Consider the following 16,618-nt stretch of genomic DNA (forward strand, 5'->3'; position numbering starts at 1 on the left):
CAAATTTTGAGGGGAATGACCAGGGCATCCAGCTTGTCCACATCCCTGGGCACATGGTAGCTTGGGGCATGGGGCTGGATCCAGCAGAAATAATTATGATCCACCAGAAATGCCCCCCCTTCCGCCGGCAGTGCATTCCTGCTTTCATGGGAGCTCAGCTGCCCGTGCGGCTGGCGGCAATCAGAAAAGTTGTGGTGGATGTCAGGCATTGGATTTCAATTTTAATGGATTTTGAAGCGCTGATGGATTTGAATACAGACACTATGCAGTATTCTGCACCCAAGGGAGTCCAGGGCCCCCAGAAACAGTGCCAGGACCCCAAGGAGCAGGTTCAGGACTCCCAAGAGCAGGGCCAGGGACCCCAGTGGTGGGGCCAGGGACCCCTGAGACCAGGGTCAGGGCCCCCTAAAAGTAGAGCCAGGACCCACAAAAGCATGGCCAGTGACCCCAGAAGTGGGGTCAGGAGCCCCAAGAGTGGAGCAGGGCCCACAAGAGTGGGACCAGGTACCACAGGAACAGGGCCAGTACTCCAGGAGTGGGGCCAGGACCTCTGTGAGCAGGGCCAGGACCCCCCAGGAGTGGGGCCAGAACCCCCAGGAGTGGGGCCAGAACCCCCCAGGAGTGGGGCCAAAACCCCCCAGGAGTGGGGCCAGAACCCCTGGAAGCAGAGCCAGGAGCCCCTGTAGTGGGGCCAGGTCGGCCGGGAACGGAGCCAGGATCCCTGGGATCAGGGCCAGGACCCCCGGCAGCGGTGAAGCGGCCGGGCCTGGCACTGGGGGAGCAAAAGGGCACCCCCTCGTCCCTGCGCCGCGGGTGGAACCGCCGCGCCGAGTCACCCCCGTGGGACAAGTTTCAGGGAAGTCCCGCTCTGCCGCGCAAAGTGGCGGCCGTATCCGGCCCGGCCTCCCGGCACACCCGGCCCCGATCGCCGGTCCCGCCGGCACCGGGGGCCCCGCGCGGGCCGGTCCCGCGTGGCCGGGGCGGTACGTGCCGGCACTCACGGCCGGGCCCGCCGGTGGCGGGGCCGGGCAGGGGTCGGGGGCGGGGTGGGGGGGCCCGGCGGGGCGCACGTGGCGCGGGGGGGCGGCGCTCGGCGGGGCCCGTCCCGCTCCCGCCCCCGGGGCCCCTCCGCCCCTTATAGCGGCGGGGGCGGGGGCGCCCGCACTCGGCGGCGGTGGCGGCACCCGCAGGTAGGGCCCGGCCGGCCCACGTGGCGCGGCGGGACGGGCGGGCGCGGGGTTGGGACCCCCTCCCCCATTCACCCCGTGGCTCCTGGAGCCTCCCCCGGCTGCGGAAGCCCCCCGCGCTGCCCGGGGCCGCTGAGGGTCCCGCGCCGTTGCCGGGGCTCGCGGCCGCCGCCGTGGCCGTTCGGTTCGGTGGCGGGTGGGTTACACCGTGGCGGTTGGAAACGCCGTTCTGGCCCCCCTCCCTCACCGCCTCCCCCCCCCTCGGCTCCCTCAGACCCCCGGGAGGGGGGGGGAGGGAAGGGAAGCCGTGTTTTTGTCCCCGTTCCGCGGTGGCCGCGTGGTGAGGGTCCCACACGCGCCCTGCCCCGGCCGCCCCCGCTCCTCCCTCAGCGGCAGCAGCGTCCCGGGGTCGGGGGTCCCCCTGCGTCCTTCTCCCGGTGACCGCCGGGGCCCGGCCCTGGGGTGGCGTGTGGTGGCCCTGGGGGTCCTGGTTGGCTCTGGGGGTCCTGGGTGGCCCAGCTGCCCCAGGCGGGGGTTCCCTGGGCCGGGGAGGGGGTTCCTACCCCGAGGGGCTCCTCGTCCCACCCGGCGTGGCCGGGCCCGGCCCCTCAGGCCGCTCCGCGGGGCCTCGCGGGACGGTCCCCTCCGCGCCATTTGAGGGTACTCGATAAGCGCTCGGGGTGCAGGGAAAGGGCGATTACTGCGTGTGTCTGGTGCCTGATAAAGGCAGGGAGGGCCCGGCAGCCGCGTGGGAACCGTGTCCTGCGGCCGGGGGTGAGTGTGGGGTTCTGGGCTGCGCTGGGGTGCCCCCCCGTCCGCGTGGGGAGCGCTCCCGGAGCCCTCAGCCCCTGGCCGGGCTCCACATCGCTCATGCCAGCCCTTGGCGGCTCCTTTGGGCAGGTGCTCGGAGCTGCACCTCGGGCGCTCGAGGCCGGGCGGGTGGTTGGGCCGCCTGGCTCCATCAGCACCGCTGCCGGGCTTTGCAGGAGGGACTGCGGGGCTCCAGCCCAAAAAAGGGGCCTTTAACGCCTGTTTATGCCTTGCTCAGGGAGGAGGAGGAGGAGGAGGAGGTCCCGGCGGTGCCACACGTGTGTGAGGAGCACACCCACCCCCCAGGTGTGCGGGTGGGCTGTCACTCGGCTGGTGAGGTGTTGCGGTGATCGGCAGTGGCAAGGTCGGACCCTTGGAACTCGCTGGTGGTTGCTCACACTCCCTCGGTAGCGAGGGGCTGTCGAAACGCTCCCCGAGCTGGCACCTACTTGCTCTGGTTGAAGCCCAGTGGCCTCTAGCAGCTGTTTGCTGGCTTCAGGAGGAGATGCTCGGGGAGCTGAGTGGGGCTCGGCTCCAGATGTGCTGTTGGGGGTGCTTCGCCCAGGGTGGGCGTCCTGGCTCGGGGCAGGGCCCCCAAATGTGTCACAAAAGGGTGAGCAGTGCTGGAGGGTTTGGAAGCTGACCTGAGGAAAAGGGATGAGAACGAACAAGAGGATCAGAAGAAAACTGTGGGTCACTTGTAGCTGCAGCAGGAGAGATGGGATTTGTCCTTCCCTGGCACAGCAAATGTTCTGAGTGCTTCAGAACCCTTTCTGCAGGTTCACACCCTGCCCTGTGAGAGCAGGCCGTTTGCACCAGGGTTACTCATGTTCTCTCTCATGTGCTTTAAGTTCCTTCTGAGGAAAAAAGATGGGGTTTCTCTGTTGCATCACAAGAAACCAGGTCTAATGATTCTGTTTTTGTGCCTTGCTGTGAGCCTTAAGCCTTTTTGTGGTGCACAGGCATCCCATTTTCATGCTAAGTGAGGTAATTTAGTGCTGGCTGATTCTCCTGGGTGTTTTTGCTCTGAGGTTTCCTTGGCTGTGTCTGGAAGGGAAGGAGCAGGGCTGAGAAATGGGCCGGGGGAGGGAACAGCTGGGTGTGTAGAGAACCCCCCTGAGCTCCTGTTTGGTAGCTTTGTGGGAAGGGGCTTTCTCAGTCTCAGATGATTCGCTGGGGTGAGTGATCTTGTAACTACAGCTTTTGCTGGTGTATGGCAAACCTCCCTGCCCCAAAGTCGTGGGAGTGCCTGTGCCCATCCTGACCCCTCAAGAAGGTGTGAAACATCCTTCCCTTCCAAGAGGTGTTCCCTAGAAAAGGTGTGAATGGTCGCATGTGCTTTCGTTTGGCTCCTACTTCGCACAGTTGGCCTGATTTATCTGGCAGCAAAGGTGGAAAATACCCGGTGACTTTCATGCTGTCGTTTTATATCTCCTTTATGAGGAGTTACAAAGCTGCACGTAGGCTCCGGGAGGCGAGGTGCATCTCATTAAGCGCTGTAGTGCAAATCTATTGTTGCACTTTTATGGCTTTTCCTATTTCCTTCTCTGGAATCAGCCTGTAACAGTGACTGTAAGAAAGTGGGAGCCTCTCACCGGCTGTATCGCTATGACTCACTTTCAAACGTGCCCTTAGAGCCGCTGCAGTGTAGTTGCAGTTGTACTTTAGCCAAAGAAAATCCATGTGGAGCTGTAGTTAGTTGCTGAAACCACAATCACCCGTGTGCTACTGGTGTGACCTCCTTTCCTGCCTCCATCCAGGTGCTGCCTCAAACCTGTTTTGAGTGCTGGGTTCATGATATGACCTTTCCCAGCTCTATCCCGGTGCTCCCTCATCCCTGGTTTGAGGGCTTGGAGGCAGCGATAACGTGGCAGTGGCTGGGAGCAAAGCTCAGCTCCTACTCTTAAAGGAGAGGCAGTTCTGTTTGGACTGTGACAACTGTGACTTTTTAGGGGTTTTCAGCCCCTTGTTCTGCCAAGACCCCGGGAGCTGTCCCTGGCTGGCAGTGTGGGTGTCTGATGAAAGAATGCCGGTGCTATTCCGTACCACATTTTTCTCATTCTGAGGATTTCCTGGCGGGCACAGGGTGTTCTGGGAGCGTTCCTGAGCACTGCTGGTGCGGGGAGGATCAGCTCTGTGTCCTCGCAGAGCACGACTCGTGCTCGGGGTGGGACCGTGAGACTGTGTACAGTGGCTTAGCACCCCCTGTCCCTTCCTCAGACTGGGGCACTTGGCTGGCAGCTGGTGCTGTGGGAATCTTTCTCTCTAGGAATATGGGCACAGTTGGAGAGGGGGATCTGGGTGCTGGGCCTGGAGCTGAAGCCAACAGGACATGCAAGAGCTGCTGCACGTAATGTTCTTGTAACCAGCCTGGCCACAGGGTTTTGGGTGAGAGGGCTCTGAGAGAGCCATGGCCACAGCCAGGCTCTGGTGTACAAATAAGCTAGGCTTTTAACTTGCTTGAGCTTGACTTCATGCTAGAGTAAGACTCTTGGTCCTTGCTCAGACAAGCTGAGCCCAATTGCTACTAACAACCAGGCATGACATCCCTGGATGGGGGCTCCTCTGCTGGGCAGAAATAGTTGCTCATCTCTATCTGGTTGGTTGTTTTTCTCCAAAGCTGCCCACAAACCATCCTGACATCTCACTTTGCAGGGCAGCTCTCAGCCTTTCCCAGCCTGTGCCACTCTGGGGAGCGTTTTGGAGGTTGGAAGGCTGTGTTTGCCAGAGAGAACCATGGCGGGTGTCCAGGGAAGGTCCATGGTGAGTGTCCAGGAAGGTCCATGGCAGGTGTCCAGGGAAGGTCCGTGGTGCTGCCCGGCAGGGTGAGCAGGATGATCTGTGTCTCTGCAGGCCAGGGCTCGTGCTGGCGGCGGAGCTGGAGGAGGGCAGCTGCCAATGCCGTGCCCCGTGGCGTCTGTCTGTCTGTCTGCCTGCTGGCCCGGCACACCAGGGCATGTCTGGGGGTGCTCTGGCCATCCCCGATGGGGAGAGACACCGAGTGGGCCCAACTGCTTCTGGCCTAAACCTTGAGCTTGCCCGTGCGGGCTGCCGGCCTCGAGCAAGCCCTGCTGACCTCACCTCACCCCGGCAGCGAGGGCTGGGGCTGAGCGGGGCCTCAATCGACCATTGTCTTGGTGCAGAGCCCTTGGAAGCTCCGGGGAGTCACGTAGGCCATGTGCTGCCAGGTTAAACCCCGGCTGTGGGGGCTCGCTGGAATTACAGCTCCGCGCTTAATGCCCTAAACCCGCTTAAAACTGGTGAAAGTGGTGTCTCATTAGCTCCTGACAATCTCGATTTCGTCTTGTTTCTGGCCAGAAAAGGGCCAAGTTTGAAGCTATAAAAGCGTTGTTGGCTGTGAACGCCTTCATTTCCCCAGCATGAGATCTCAGTTCAGTCTCAGGGACCAGAAGGGATGCCGGGAGTCTGCCAGCTCCCCGTGTTGGACAAATGTCCCGTGGGATGTTTATGGCCCTGTGCTGGGCACTGGAAGAGCCTGTTGAGGTGAACTGGCTGTGGGAGGTTCTCCTGGGAAGGATAGATAAATGTCAGGCTCTCCTTTGGCTTGTGCTCTGGGATGGGGCAGGTGGGAACAGGCTCCCGGGGATCAGTGTCCCCCTCTCTGCTGGGGGCTTGAGGGAGAAGCACCCTGAGGGAGTGGGATCTGTGCTGCTGGTGAGGGGCAGCTTTGTGCCCATCCTGCCTGGATGTTTCACTGTTGACATTCCCAGGCCAAAGGCACAAGGAGCCCAAATGTTTGCTGTAGAGCTGGGACATTCCTGGACTTCTTTTTGCCGTGGAGATCCCGCTCCAGGCATTGCTACATCCTGCTCTGGAGCTGGGGGAGCGCAGGAGGAGCAGAGGCAGCAGGGCTGGGATGAGTCACTGTGGACTTCACACCTACCAAGGTGTTCTGAGTGAGCTTCTGCTGGCAGTAGCACAAACCTGTGTGGACACTGGGATAGAGTTGGGGTGTGGGAGTGGGAACTGGGGCTCCCTGGCTGTCCTGCTCCAGGTCCTAGGCTCTGTGAGCATGGGAAAGGCTTTGTGAGTTCACACAGCAGCAGATGCTGTGTATGCCCCGAGTAGGGAAGGATGTGCAAGCAAAGGCAGAGGTGTGCTGTGTTCAGGCACGGCCCCTGCGTGGGTGGGGGACGTCCCTCTTCCTCTGACCCCAAAAAGGAGTGGTGTGAGGCCACTTTCATAAAGGCTTTGCCCCAGAAATACTTTGTGGCATTTTCAGCGCTTTATAAATGTGAGCCTCTGTCTTTCTGTGCTGGAGCCCTGCCAATCCGGGCTTTGAAAAGCACAGCAATTTGCTGCATTATGTAACTAAAAAGTCTTGAAATCATCCTGTTCCAGGCCCCTTTGGAGAAGGGATAACAGTGCCTGTGCGTGGGACCTCGGAGATGGAAGGGTTTTAGTCTCCTGTGGGATCTGTTTCGAGGCGATACCGTCCTCGTTGCCTCCATTCCTGCTCTCGATATCGCTGTGCAGAGGAGGGTGGCTGTAGGCTACCCATTCCTGTGGATTAGTCAGGACTCTTGCAGGGAGCAGATGTGATACTCACACTCATTACTCGGTCTCATCAGTCTTAATTACTGCAAATATGGTTATTTTATTTCCTAATAGGGCAAACTGTAGCTGGCTGCCTGGCAGCTGTGAATTTGATTTCCAAACACGTCTTACACGTTGCAGCTCTTCCAAAACAGAGCTGGAAATGTCATAACTATGTTCTGAGTTTTTTTTTTTTTTCCTTTTTGCAAAGGGGAGGAATCTTTCCAATTAGGCTGCCTGCCTTACATGTACTTTATTTTCTTTTTCCCTCACTCCTTTGAAACTATTTCTGTGTGGAAGCAAGGAGGAAATCGGCAAGAAGCCTTAATGTGGTTGAGAATAAGCTTTCTAAAACTGGTCTTTCTTAATAAGGATTTTCAATGAGTCAGGGAAAAGTGTTGTGGCATGCAGAACTCCCCATGTAAACCCTCTGGCGTCAGGCTCTGGGAATCTTGCTTCATGGTCTCAAAACCTTCTTCAGCTGAAGGCTTTTCATTGTGCCTCAGCAATGCAAGAGAGGTCATGTCTAACCCGCCAGAGGCCTTTTATTTTACAGAGAGATGCCACCTCAGCACCCACAGGAGAAGGAATGCTGCTTGCAGGGGAAGAACAAATAGGTGAACCAAGCCACAGTCATTCCTGAGCAGTTGAGCTCCTCAGGATCAGTGGTGGAATTAAACCAGTGCATGTGTCTCAGGAGCAAAAGGGAAAAATCCCCAGCCCTTGCCTTGGATGGCTTTTATTGCCTGTAGTTTTAATTAGTGCTCACAAGTAGATTGTATTCCTTGCTGGGAGGTTTTATAGCCAACACCTGGTAGTTTCAGCTTTTAAAAAAGAAAAAAAAAAAAAAAAACCAACACATTTCAGATAAGTCAGAGTGGTTGGATGAGGCTTTAAGGTTCACTGAAGGCCGTGAAAGCTCAGTGTGACTCAAAGCAAGAGGTGGTGGAAGCTCCAGTGTGGGGAGGAGATGTTTAGCAATTCCCAGTGCTCATGGTGGGTGGGTGGGCTGCTCCTTGTCCAGAGAGACCAGAGTGCATCAGGAGCCACTGGCACTTCCCTCCCTTCCCTGGTGCCAGGTGGGTGCCCACAGGTGTGCTGGCCCGGGGGTCTACCTGCAGCCAGGCCCTGATGTGGGCTCATTCCAGTGTCCAGCCATCCCTGGGAGTCGCGGAGAGGAAATCAGAGGAAAAGGTCTCCGGCTCCTGGGCACAGTTCAGCTGCGGACGTGCCAGGGGCAGCGTCTTGTCAATGATTCCTTTGTTGGAGCGGCGGGTGGCTCGGAGCTGCTCGTGATGGTCATGTGTCGCACTGGCCAGGATGCAGGAAAATACCCTGCCAGTGAGAAACCGGTGTCTGGGTCGGGCTAAACCAGTCTTAGCGGCTTATGGAATCCGGCCTCCCGTGCTCGGCTTCCTCTCGCCTCGCGTGGATCCTCCGGGGCATCACCTGAGCGCAGCCAGGTGTCGGGTGGCTCTGGCAAACGCGGCGCTGTATCAGGTAACTGCTGCTGGTGCCTCCGGTGCCAGCTGGGAGCGGGGTCTCCCCGTGGCTCTGGGCTGCGCTCCGGGTGGGACACCCAGATCCTGGCATCAGACGTGTGTCGGAGCTACACGGAGCGAGTGAAAAGGCAGGCGCTTGCAGTGCTGTGCTGTGTGCCCAGGGGACGTGCCAGGTGGATGCTGGCTTGTCAACAGCCGTGGATGAGATGGTAATCGCCGTGAGCCGGGGCGGATTCGCGCTATAAATAGGAGGCTGCACCTCTCGGAGCCAGCACCACGCTGCTTTGAAGTGTCGCTGTGCCTGGTGTGACCCTGGATGAGCTCTGGGAAAGGCTCTCCGGCTCCAAAGTGGCTTTTTCCTCGAGTGCCAACCTCAGCAGCAAGCTGCAGAGCGAGGGGTGGGCTCTGCTGGAGGAGCCCAGTGTCCCCTCCTCTGCTGGGGGTGCTTAGTATGGGCAGGGCGATCTCTGCTGGGGAGGGCCATGGTGTGTCAAAAAGTGTCTTCTAAAATCCCTGAGGGCACACAGGAGTTGTGGGGTTGGTGGTGCTTCCTGTCGCTCTGCATGTTGTGACCCAGCTTTGTGAGCAGCTGTCCTGGTTGTGGTTCTTCCTGGGATGGCTCGTGCTGCTGGAGCAGCCTTGGTTTGGAGGAGCTGTGACTCTGGACTGTGATCCAGCTGTGCAGCAGCTGCAGCGTGGGCCTGTTTATGAGCAGCCCGACCCTGACGGCCTCTGGATCACTCCCAACCAGCCTCTCCCTGCTCAACCTCTCTGAGGGGATTCCACACTTCAGCAAGACTGTGTGACATTTCCCCATTTATTTTGTTCTGTAATCCCTTCTGGTTTCATCTTTTTAGGTGAATTGTTTTTTACGCTTGGGTGCTTTCTGAAACCTGCCTTTCGGTTGGGGAGAAGGGTTTGGATGCAGCTGGCTCAGGAGATGCCTTGCCAGGGCCAAGTCCCCTGGGAATCAGGCTCTGCTGGGGCTGCTCCATGTGGATCCACCTCCCACTTCCCTGGCACCATACAGGAGCCTTCTGTGGTCACTGCTCAGGCTAAGTTTAGCTGCAACTCCTGACCTTTATGGATGGTGGATGTGCTGTGACACCCGACTGCTGTTTAGCAAGAGAGGGGTATCCTGGCTCATGTGTGGGGACTTATTTCTCTCCTGGTGTCAGCAGTGGATAACCTGGGTGTGCTGCTCCTGCTCCAGGTGGCCTAGGGCTTCCAGGGATATTGAAGTGCTGGGGTTTCACTCCTGGAGATGTTGTGGGGACTCTGCCCACAGAGATGAGCCCTGGCTGCTGCTGTCCCAGACACTGCCTGGCCTTTCCAGTGTAGGTCAGGGTGGCATATCTTAAATTTTTCCCTTATAAATGCATACTGACCGGAGCTCTTAAAGGCCAGCTGCAATCTGAGCGTCTCTTTTGGGGTGGCCCAGTGTGCTGGCGACCCTCAAGTGCTGCCACCCCTTGGATCAGCTCTCCTGGAGGTGGTGGGGGCACTGGTGCTGTGCCAGCCTTGCGGGGTGGGGTGCTCAAGCTGTGCAGTTGTGTGCCAGGAGCAGGGATGCAGCGTCTGCTCTCAGCTGAGGCAACACTTTGTCCCTTGCAGATCTTTGAACCCCAACTGAGTCATCGCCAGCTTGGTTCAAGATGCCCCCGCCCGTCGGAGGCCCCGTGGGATACACTCCCCCTGAAGGAGGATGGGGATGGGCCGTGGTCATCGGGGCCTTCATCTCCATTGGGTTTTCCTATGCCTTCCCCAAATCCATCACCGTGTTCTTCAAAGAGATTGAGGTCATCTTCAATGCGTCCAGCAGCAAAGTCTCCTGGATCTCCTCCATCATGCTGGCTGTTATGTATGCAGGAGGTAAGTGGGCTGGAGGCAGCAGTGAATGTGCTCCTGTGTCACAGCACAGGATGCTGCTCTGCTGCTGGGGCTGGTGATGCCCACCTGGCTCTAGTGAAACAACCAAAACTTTTAGCAAAGTTGGAATTCTCTCCTTATGTGAGAGCAAAACCTCCCTTAATGAGTTTTCTTGAAAGAGGTTGCTCAAAAAGTTCTATTTAGTGCCCAGAATGCAAAAACCGGGTTAATCTGTCCTCCTCTGCAAAGCTGTAAGTAAAATCTTTCCGGGGAATTACGACTTGTGTAATTCTGCCCTTGTCCTTGTTACAGTGGGCTGTGGACTCTGTGTCTGCTCCCAGCACCCTCCTGAAGGCCAGGGAGCTGCTGTGCCACGTGTGGGAGCCTTGCTCCCAGGGGCACTTTCTTTTAGATAAGACACTGATATTTTTTTTTTTTTTTTAAATTCAGCAAACAGCAGGTCTGTCTAGGGATCTGTCCCCATTTTCTGGTAAGCTCAGCTGTGCTTGGAGTGCACTGAAGCCTCGTGCTGCCTTTTCCTCCTTGCTGGTGCCGAGCAGTGTCATGAGCAGCTCGTGCTGTTGGAGGATGGCAATGTGCACTGGAAGTACAGAGGCATGAGCAGAATAAGGCAAACCCACTTAAACTAAAGCAGCTCCCCTCCCCTGTCCTTCAGCAACTGCCTTTTGAAGGCTTTTAATCCCCAAGCCGTGTGCTTTATGCTTGTCTTTAATGGCTGAGGAGCAAGCAGGGCACTCCTGGTCTCCAGACCCCGGGGTCTTGTACCCGCCTGCAAACACGGCCTTGTGCTGGGCTGAAAGAAACTCTTACTGGGAGCCTGCTGTTGTGGCCACTTCAGAGGCAAATGGGAGCTTGTCCTGCTGCCATCCCCAGCTGGCGAGGTGCCCGCGGCCTCGCTGCATTTGTGCATCCAAAGGAGCTGACGTCAGCTCCCGGCTGAGCACGAGGCCTCTCCTTTGGAGGGAACAGGCTCTGCTTTGTCCTCGCTCAGCCAGCGAAGCGACCAGCACATTTCCCTGCTCCAGTGTTATAACAAGCTTGTAAACCGTGTAACTGCCTTAATGAGACCCAATCTGGGCCATTCCTCCTCTCCTAATAGCTCAGACCTGGTTCCTCTGGGTGCCCTGAGGGCAGCACTGGCTGGAGCTGCCTGGCAGCAGGGGTGAGAGCTGCCTCCTCCAGCCCTGGGGTCATGGTTGTCCCCCTGTCCCCCTCTATCCACACTGTCTTTCCTGCCCTCATTGATCTGTTGCCATTAAATTCCAAGAACTGCTGGTCTTGAACCACTTGCTTGTAAGCTGGTGCCAGGGATGCTGAAAGTACCCCAGACTTGCCCAAGTGCTTTTTTTCTACCCAGAGGGTGGCTGGGCACTGGAACAGGCTCCCCAGGGCAGTGGTCATGGCCCCAAGTCTGACAGAGCTCATGGAGCCTTTGGTCAACACTCTCAGGCACATGTTGTGATTTTTGGGGTTGTCCCGTGCAGGACCAGGAGTTGGACTTCAGTGATCCTTGTTGTTCCTTTCCAACTCAGGATTTTCTGTGATTCATTCCCCAGCTGCTGGAGCGCAGGACCATGCTGCTGCCCCACCCAGACCCTTTGCAGGGTCTGAACTGCACTGGAGCAGTAGGGCACCTGGCACTGCCCAGCTGGGTGGTTTTGTGCTGTCTGCCCTTGGATTCTGCTGCTCCCTGGCTGGACTTACTGGAGGAGAGGCCATGGGTGCTGTTAGACTCTGTCCAGGGGCATCACGTTTCTGAGTTCAAGGTCCAGTGTTGAGCAAAGTGCTGAGTGCTCTGTGGGGAAGCCTGAGGGACTTGGGGTGATGTGGCACCTCCTGGGTGCTGCCGCTCCCCCTCGTGAGGCCAGAGCCATGGCCCGTTCCTGGGGGACCTCCCTGGGTGCGGAGAGCAGGATGCTGTGGGGCTGGGGGCAGCCTCTGCAGCTCCAAGGCCTCTCTAACCTTCTCCAGGCTTTGTTTAAACTGGGCAAAAAGGTCAAGTAGCATCCGAGGATCCATGAACAACATGTTGACAACCTCTCTGTCTGTTAATGGCAAAGCGGGCTCTGTTAATATTCACTGGATGAACATCCAGTGTATTTAAATACATTTTAGTGTCTGTAGAGCATGCTTGGCAGTATCTAATCACTGTTTGCTTTGGATTAAAGCTCCTGATAGTGAAGCACTTAAAAGGGCAATTGGGTCCTGTTTGCCTTAGGGGTAGCAGTGAAAACAGAAGCACCCCTTCTCCTGGGGCAGTGCTGTTCCTCCTGGGAGCCCTGGGAGCTTCACTTGTGCCCACAGATGTTTCCTCACAATTTTGCCTGGTCTTGGTAAGAAAACTCTGGCTGGAGATGGGCAGTTGCTGTGCAGTTGCTTTGCTGCTGAGACCCCAGCCCACGGTGGTTAGGTGGCTGCAGGCAGGGCAGAGCCCCTAGCACAGGGCAAGTGGCTTCACCCTGTCCCAAACCTCTGTTTTTGGGGGCAGCTGGTGCCTAAGCAGCTCCTGTTTCAGCCCACAGAAGGCAACTTGCTCAGAGAAGTCAAAGTTTTCTGTGCTCTAAACAGTTCCTTCTCTTGTGGTGGTTTAGATTGGATATTAGGAAGAAATTGTCCCTGTGCACAGATTGCCCAGAGAAGCTGTGGCTGCCCCATCCCTGAAAGGGTTCAAGGCTAGGTTGGACAGGGCTTGGAGTTACCTGTGGAAGATGTCCCTGCCCATGGCAGGGAGTTGGAACTAGATGATCTTTAAGGTCCCTTCCAACCCAAACCATTCTGTGATTCTCTTATCTCCTCCTGCCCTTTCCCCTTAGCCCTGTTCCCTCACTGGGTGAAGCATCACTGTGTAAACACTGGAACCCTCTGGCAGCAAAGCTGCAATGTACCTCTGTGTTTGTGTGTCTCCTGTCTCTCATGCAAAGATAACTCACCCTAGGTGCGTTTCCTCTGTCCCCCAGGTCCCATCAGCAGCATCCTGGTGAACAAGTACGGCAGCAGGCCCATCATGATCGCGGGCGGGTGCCTCTCGGGCTGCGGGCTGATCGCAGCCTCCTTCTGCAACACGGTGGAGGAGCTCTACTTCTGTGTTGGGGTCATAGGGGGTAAGTGGTGGCTCTGCCCCAGCAGGGCAGTGGCAGGAGTGTCTTAAACCCCGTGATAATTAAGGAATGTCTGTAAACTTCCATAAATTCTGATTTCTGTCGCTGCCCGGTGCTTCCTCCCCAGGCGGCAGCAGAGGCTGACTGCTGCTTGTGCAGTTGGGAAGTTGGTGGTCAGGCATTGGAACAGGCTGTCCAGAGCAGTGGTGGAATCTCCATCCCTGCAAGTGTTTAAGAGACACGTAGATGTAGCACTGGGAAATGGCTTAGTGGTGGACCTGGCAGTGTTGGGATAATGATTGGACTCAGTGATCTTAAAATTCTTTTCCAACCTTAATGATTCTACTATTCCAAGCTGGAAATGGAGCTGTGAAACCCCCACAACTGAAACCCTGCTTGTCCCACCAGCCCTTCTGTGGCTTAGTGTCTGAGTCCCCAACCCCACATTTCTCTTGCAGGCCTTGGACTCGCCTTCAACTTGAACCCAGCTTTGACCATGATCGGCAAGTACTTCTTCAAGAGGCGTCCACTGGCCAACGGGCTGGCCATGGCGGGAAGCCCCGTCTTCCTCTCCACCCTGGCACCCGTCAACCAGATGTTCTTTGGCATATTTGGCTGGCGTGGCAGCTTCCTCATCCTCGGTGGCCTCCTGCTGAACTGCTGCGTGGCCGGGTCCCTGATGCGGCCCATAGGCCCCAAGCCGGATCAGAAAGAGGCCAGTAAGGAAGCACAGCAGGAGGCTGGGAAGGCAGGGAAAAAGGATGATGGTGACACCAGCACAGACCTCATCGATGGGAAGGGCAAGAAAGAGAAGAGCTCCTTCTTCCAGACAATCAACAAGTTCTTGGACCTGTCTCTGTTCACGCACAGGGGCTTCCTGCTCTATCTGTCAGGCAATGTGATCATGTTCTTTGGGCTTTTTGCTCCCTTGGTCTTCCTCAGCAATTATGCAAAGAGCAAGAAGATCCCTAGTGAGTCTGCAGCCTTCCTGCTTTCCATCCTGGCCTTCGTGGACATGGTGGCCAGACCTTCCATGGGACTGGTGGCAAACACCAAGTGGATCAGACCTCGCGTCCAGTATTTCTTCGCCATCTCTGTGATTTACAACGGGGTCTGCCACCTCTTGGCCCCCATGTCCACCAGCTATGCTGGCTTCTGCATTTATGCTGGATTCTTTGGCTTTGCCTTTGGCTGGCTGAGCTCGATCCTGTTTGAGACCCTGATGGACCTGGTGGGAGCTCAGCGGTTTTCCAGTGCCGTCGGCCTGGTGACCATTGTGGAGTGCTGCCCTGTGCTTCTGGGACCCCCTATGCTAGGTAGGGTGTGCTGTGCACGAGGGACTCACTTGAGGATGTGCTTTAATGGTGGACACTGTGGTGGTGCATGGTTAATGGCTGGACTTGATGGTCTTAAAGGTCTGTTCCAGCCTTAACAGTTCCATGACTCTGGCTGTCCTGCCTGGCCTTGCTGAGCCGTGGCAGATTCCCATGAGCAATGGGCAGCCTTTGGCACTGGGGCAGGGGTGAGGAGACCACCCCTGCATCTGAGAGATGGCTGAGGAAGTGGGGGCTGAGCCCCTGGCGTGGGGATAAAGGAATGTGGGAGAGGTCCTTGCCTGTAGGTGAGGGTGATGGGTTTGGGCTGCTCTTGGAAACATACCCCCAGAACTGCCCCAGGTTGTGAGGATCTTGCTAAGCTGTCCCCTCTCTGTCCCTCAGGGAAGCTCAATGACATGTATGGTGACTACAAGTACACGTACTGGGCCTGTGGGATCGTCCTCATCATCGCTGGGATCTACCTCTTCATCGGGATGGGCATCAACTACCGCCTGGTGGCAAAGGAGCAGAAGGCGGAGAAGGCAAAGAAGGAAGGGAAGGAGGAGGAGACCAACGTGGACGAGCCTGAGAAGCAGAAAGAGGCAAACAACGACGTGGCCCCCTCACCTCAGAAGAGCTCTGAGGATGTTGTCAAAGAGGAGGAGAGCCGCATGTGAGGGACCGGTGTCAATCCCGGAGTGTCGGGGAAGCGCTGCTGCCCTGGCGGGGCGGCCGGGGCACGGCTCTGCTGGCGCTGGGCGGCCGTGAGAAGTGTTTAAACCAGGTGTTCATTTTTAAACGGGCTCTGAATTGTCTTTCCATCTGTGTGTTCAACAAAGGTAACAGGCCTACACATGCAGTATCCTCGTGTGTGTCAGGGGGGCAAGGGGGGGGTTTTATAGTCTTGGCTTTTTAACAGTAACATGAATGTACTAATATGTGCCTTACAGTCTCCATATCTAGTCAAATCTGGATGAGCCTTAACTCTAAAACCATGCTTTAGCTCTGTATTCTGCTTGGGGTTGGGGAGGGTGGGCGGGGATTGTATGCGTGTGTTTTGAGGGGAGTTTTGTTGTTAAAAAGCCATAAAAAGCAGGATACTGGATTTGTTGGAGCACGATGGGCTTTCAGGGCCAGCCCTGGATGAATACTGCTTCACACGCTTCTTACCGCAGGCCCTCTGCAGGGGGGAGAGCCGGGCACGGGGCAAGGTGCTCCTCGACCCCCGTGCCCGGTGCCTCCTGGCTCTGTAGGTGGTCTTTAGGTATGTTTTGAAAACACTTTTTAGCTACTGTAGTTCTTTAAAGTCCCTGTTTTTGTAGCTGTTCTCTCATGGGATATTCAGGTTCAGGAAGGACGGCTGTTGTTCTGGCCGAGCAGCGTTACCCGCTCCGGGGCCGTGGCAGCCTTGGGTGTGCCCGAGCCCTCTTTGGGGAGGGCTGGGGGTCTCCCCTGCTTCCTCTCTCTGCCCTAATGGTGCCTCTTTTCAACCCCACACTGGGTGATGTGAAATGGGGGGGCTCAGTTTGGGGTGCTGGTATTGATTCCACTGTGAGTCTGTGCCACCCTCTCCCTCCACGGGGTGGGTTTCCACCAGAGCGTCCCGCCCACACGAGTGTTTTGGGTGCCTGACCCTGGGCAGAGTGGTGGGGCACGTGGAGATGGTACATCCCTGAGACTTTCTGCTTTTGCTCTTTTACTTGTTAGAGAAACCTCTTTTACTTGCTTCTGTTCAACTGAGATCTTCAGGCGGTGGATGCCGAACCTCTCACATCTAGGACACGTAAGGGGGAGGAATGAATTTGTATGTATTTATTTTTTATTTTTTAGTGTTGGAAAATATCTCAATGTACGTGGAGCAGGTTAATGGCTCTCAAGTTCTAGTACACGTTGATCAGAATTCATGTTAAGAGGCTGAGTTTTTTCAAATAAACTTGTTTTTTTTTTTTTTTTTTTTTTTTACAATTTACCCATCAAATGTTGAACTTCTTTCTTAGAATCATACTTCTGTGTGCCAGATGATGTAGATTTAGGGTCAGTTTTGGGGAGAGGGGAGTGGGGCTGTGGCAGGGCAGATGCTCTTGCTGTCTGTCTGTGCTGTCTCCCTTGGAGCTGAGTGGGACCACAGCTGTATGGGAGCTGAAACCAAGCAAGGGGTTGGTTAAATGAAGGTGTTTCTGAGGGAGCTATCCTGGGGTCCCTGGACCACTTTGGGCCTTGTTTTGGTCCAAATCTCACAGAAAGGAGGCTGGGTTGGG

The 16,618-nt window shown here is 56.6% G+C and overlaps 1 protein-coding gene across 5 annotated transcripts; it reads left to right on the top strand.

The window, feature by feature from the left end:
• The first annotated feature begins 1,116 nt into the window (after nucleotides 1–1,116).
• On the top strand, nucleotides 1,117–16,308 carry SLC16A1 (solute carrier family 16 member 1). Of its 5 annotated transcripts, none has more exons than XM_027905973.1 (5): nucleotides 1,117–1,190; nucleotides 9,671–9,928; nucleotides 12,904–13,047; nucleotides 13,503–14,360; nucleotides 14,763–16,308. In XM_027905973.1, the coding sequence occupies exons 2-5, from the start codon at nucleotides 9,712–9,714 to the stop codon at nucleotides 15,035–15,037; spliced, it is 1,494 nt and encodes a 497-aa protein (XP_027761774.1). In that variant the 5' UTR covers nucleotides 1,117–1,190; nucleotides 9,671–9,711; the 3' UTR covers nucleotides 15,038–16,308. The 5 variants fall into 5 exon arrangements, with proteins under 5 accessions (XP_027761774.1, XP_027761773.1, XP_027761775.1 ...); XM_027905972.1 differs by lacking the exon at nucleotides 1,117–1,190 and adding an exon at nucleotides 1,427–1,624; XM_027905974.1 differs by lacking the exon at nucleotides 1,117–1,190 and adding an exon at nucleotides 1,427–1,594 and having other exon boundaries at nucleotides 9,669–9,928.
• The last annotated feature ends 310 nt before the right edge of the window (nucleotides 16,309–16,618 follow it).

Source organism: Empidonax traillii, unplaced genomic scaffold (assembly GCF_003031625.1).
Source record: "Empidonax traillii isolate 1590-97213 ecotype Southwest subspecies unplaced genomic scaffold, ASM303162v1 scaffold1226:size203360, whole genome shotgun sequence".
In the NCBI taxonomy this organism is placed as follows: domain Eukaryota; kingdom Metazoa; phylum Chordata; class Aves; order Passeriformes; family Tyrannidae; genus Empidonax; species Empidonax traillii.

Excerpts from the sequence above, each read along its gene's own strand:
- SLC16A1 (XM_027905973.1), top strand. The coding sequence starts at position 9,712 with ATGCCCCCGCCCGTCGGAGGCCCCGTGGGATACACTCCCCCTGAAGGA. Across the intron at positions 9,929-12,903 it reads GGCTGTTATGTATGCAGGAG|GTCCCATCAGCAGCATCCTG; the intron begins GTAAGTGGGCTG and ends TCTGTCCCCCAG. Across the intron at positions 14,361-14,762 it reads TCTGGGACCCCCTATGCTAG|GGAAGCTCAATGACATGTAT; the intron begins GTAGGGTGTGCT and ends TCTGTCCCTCAG.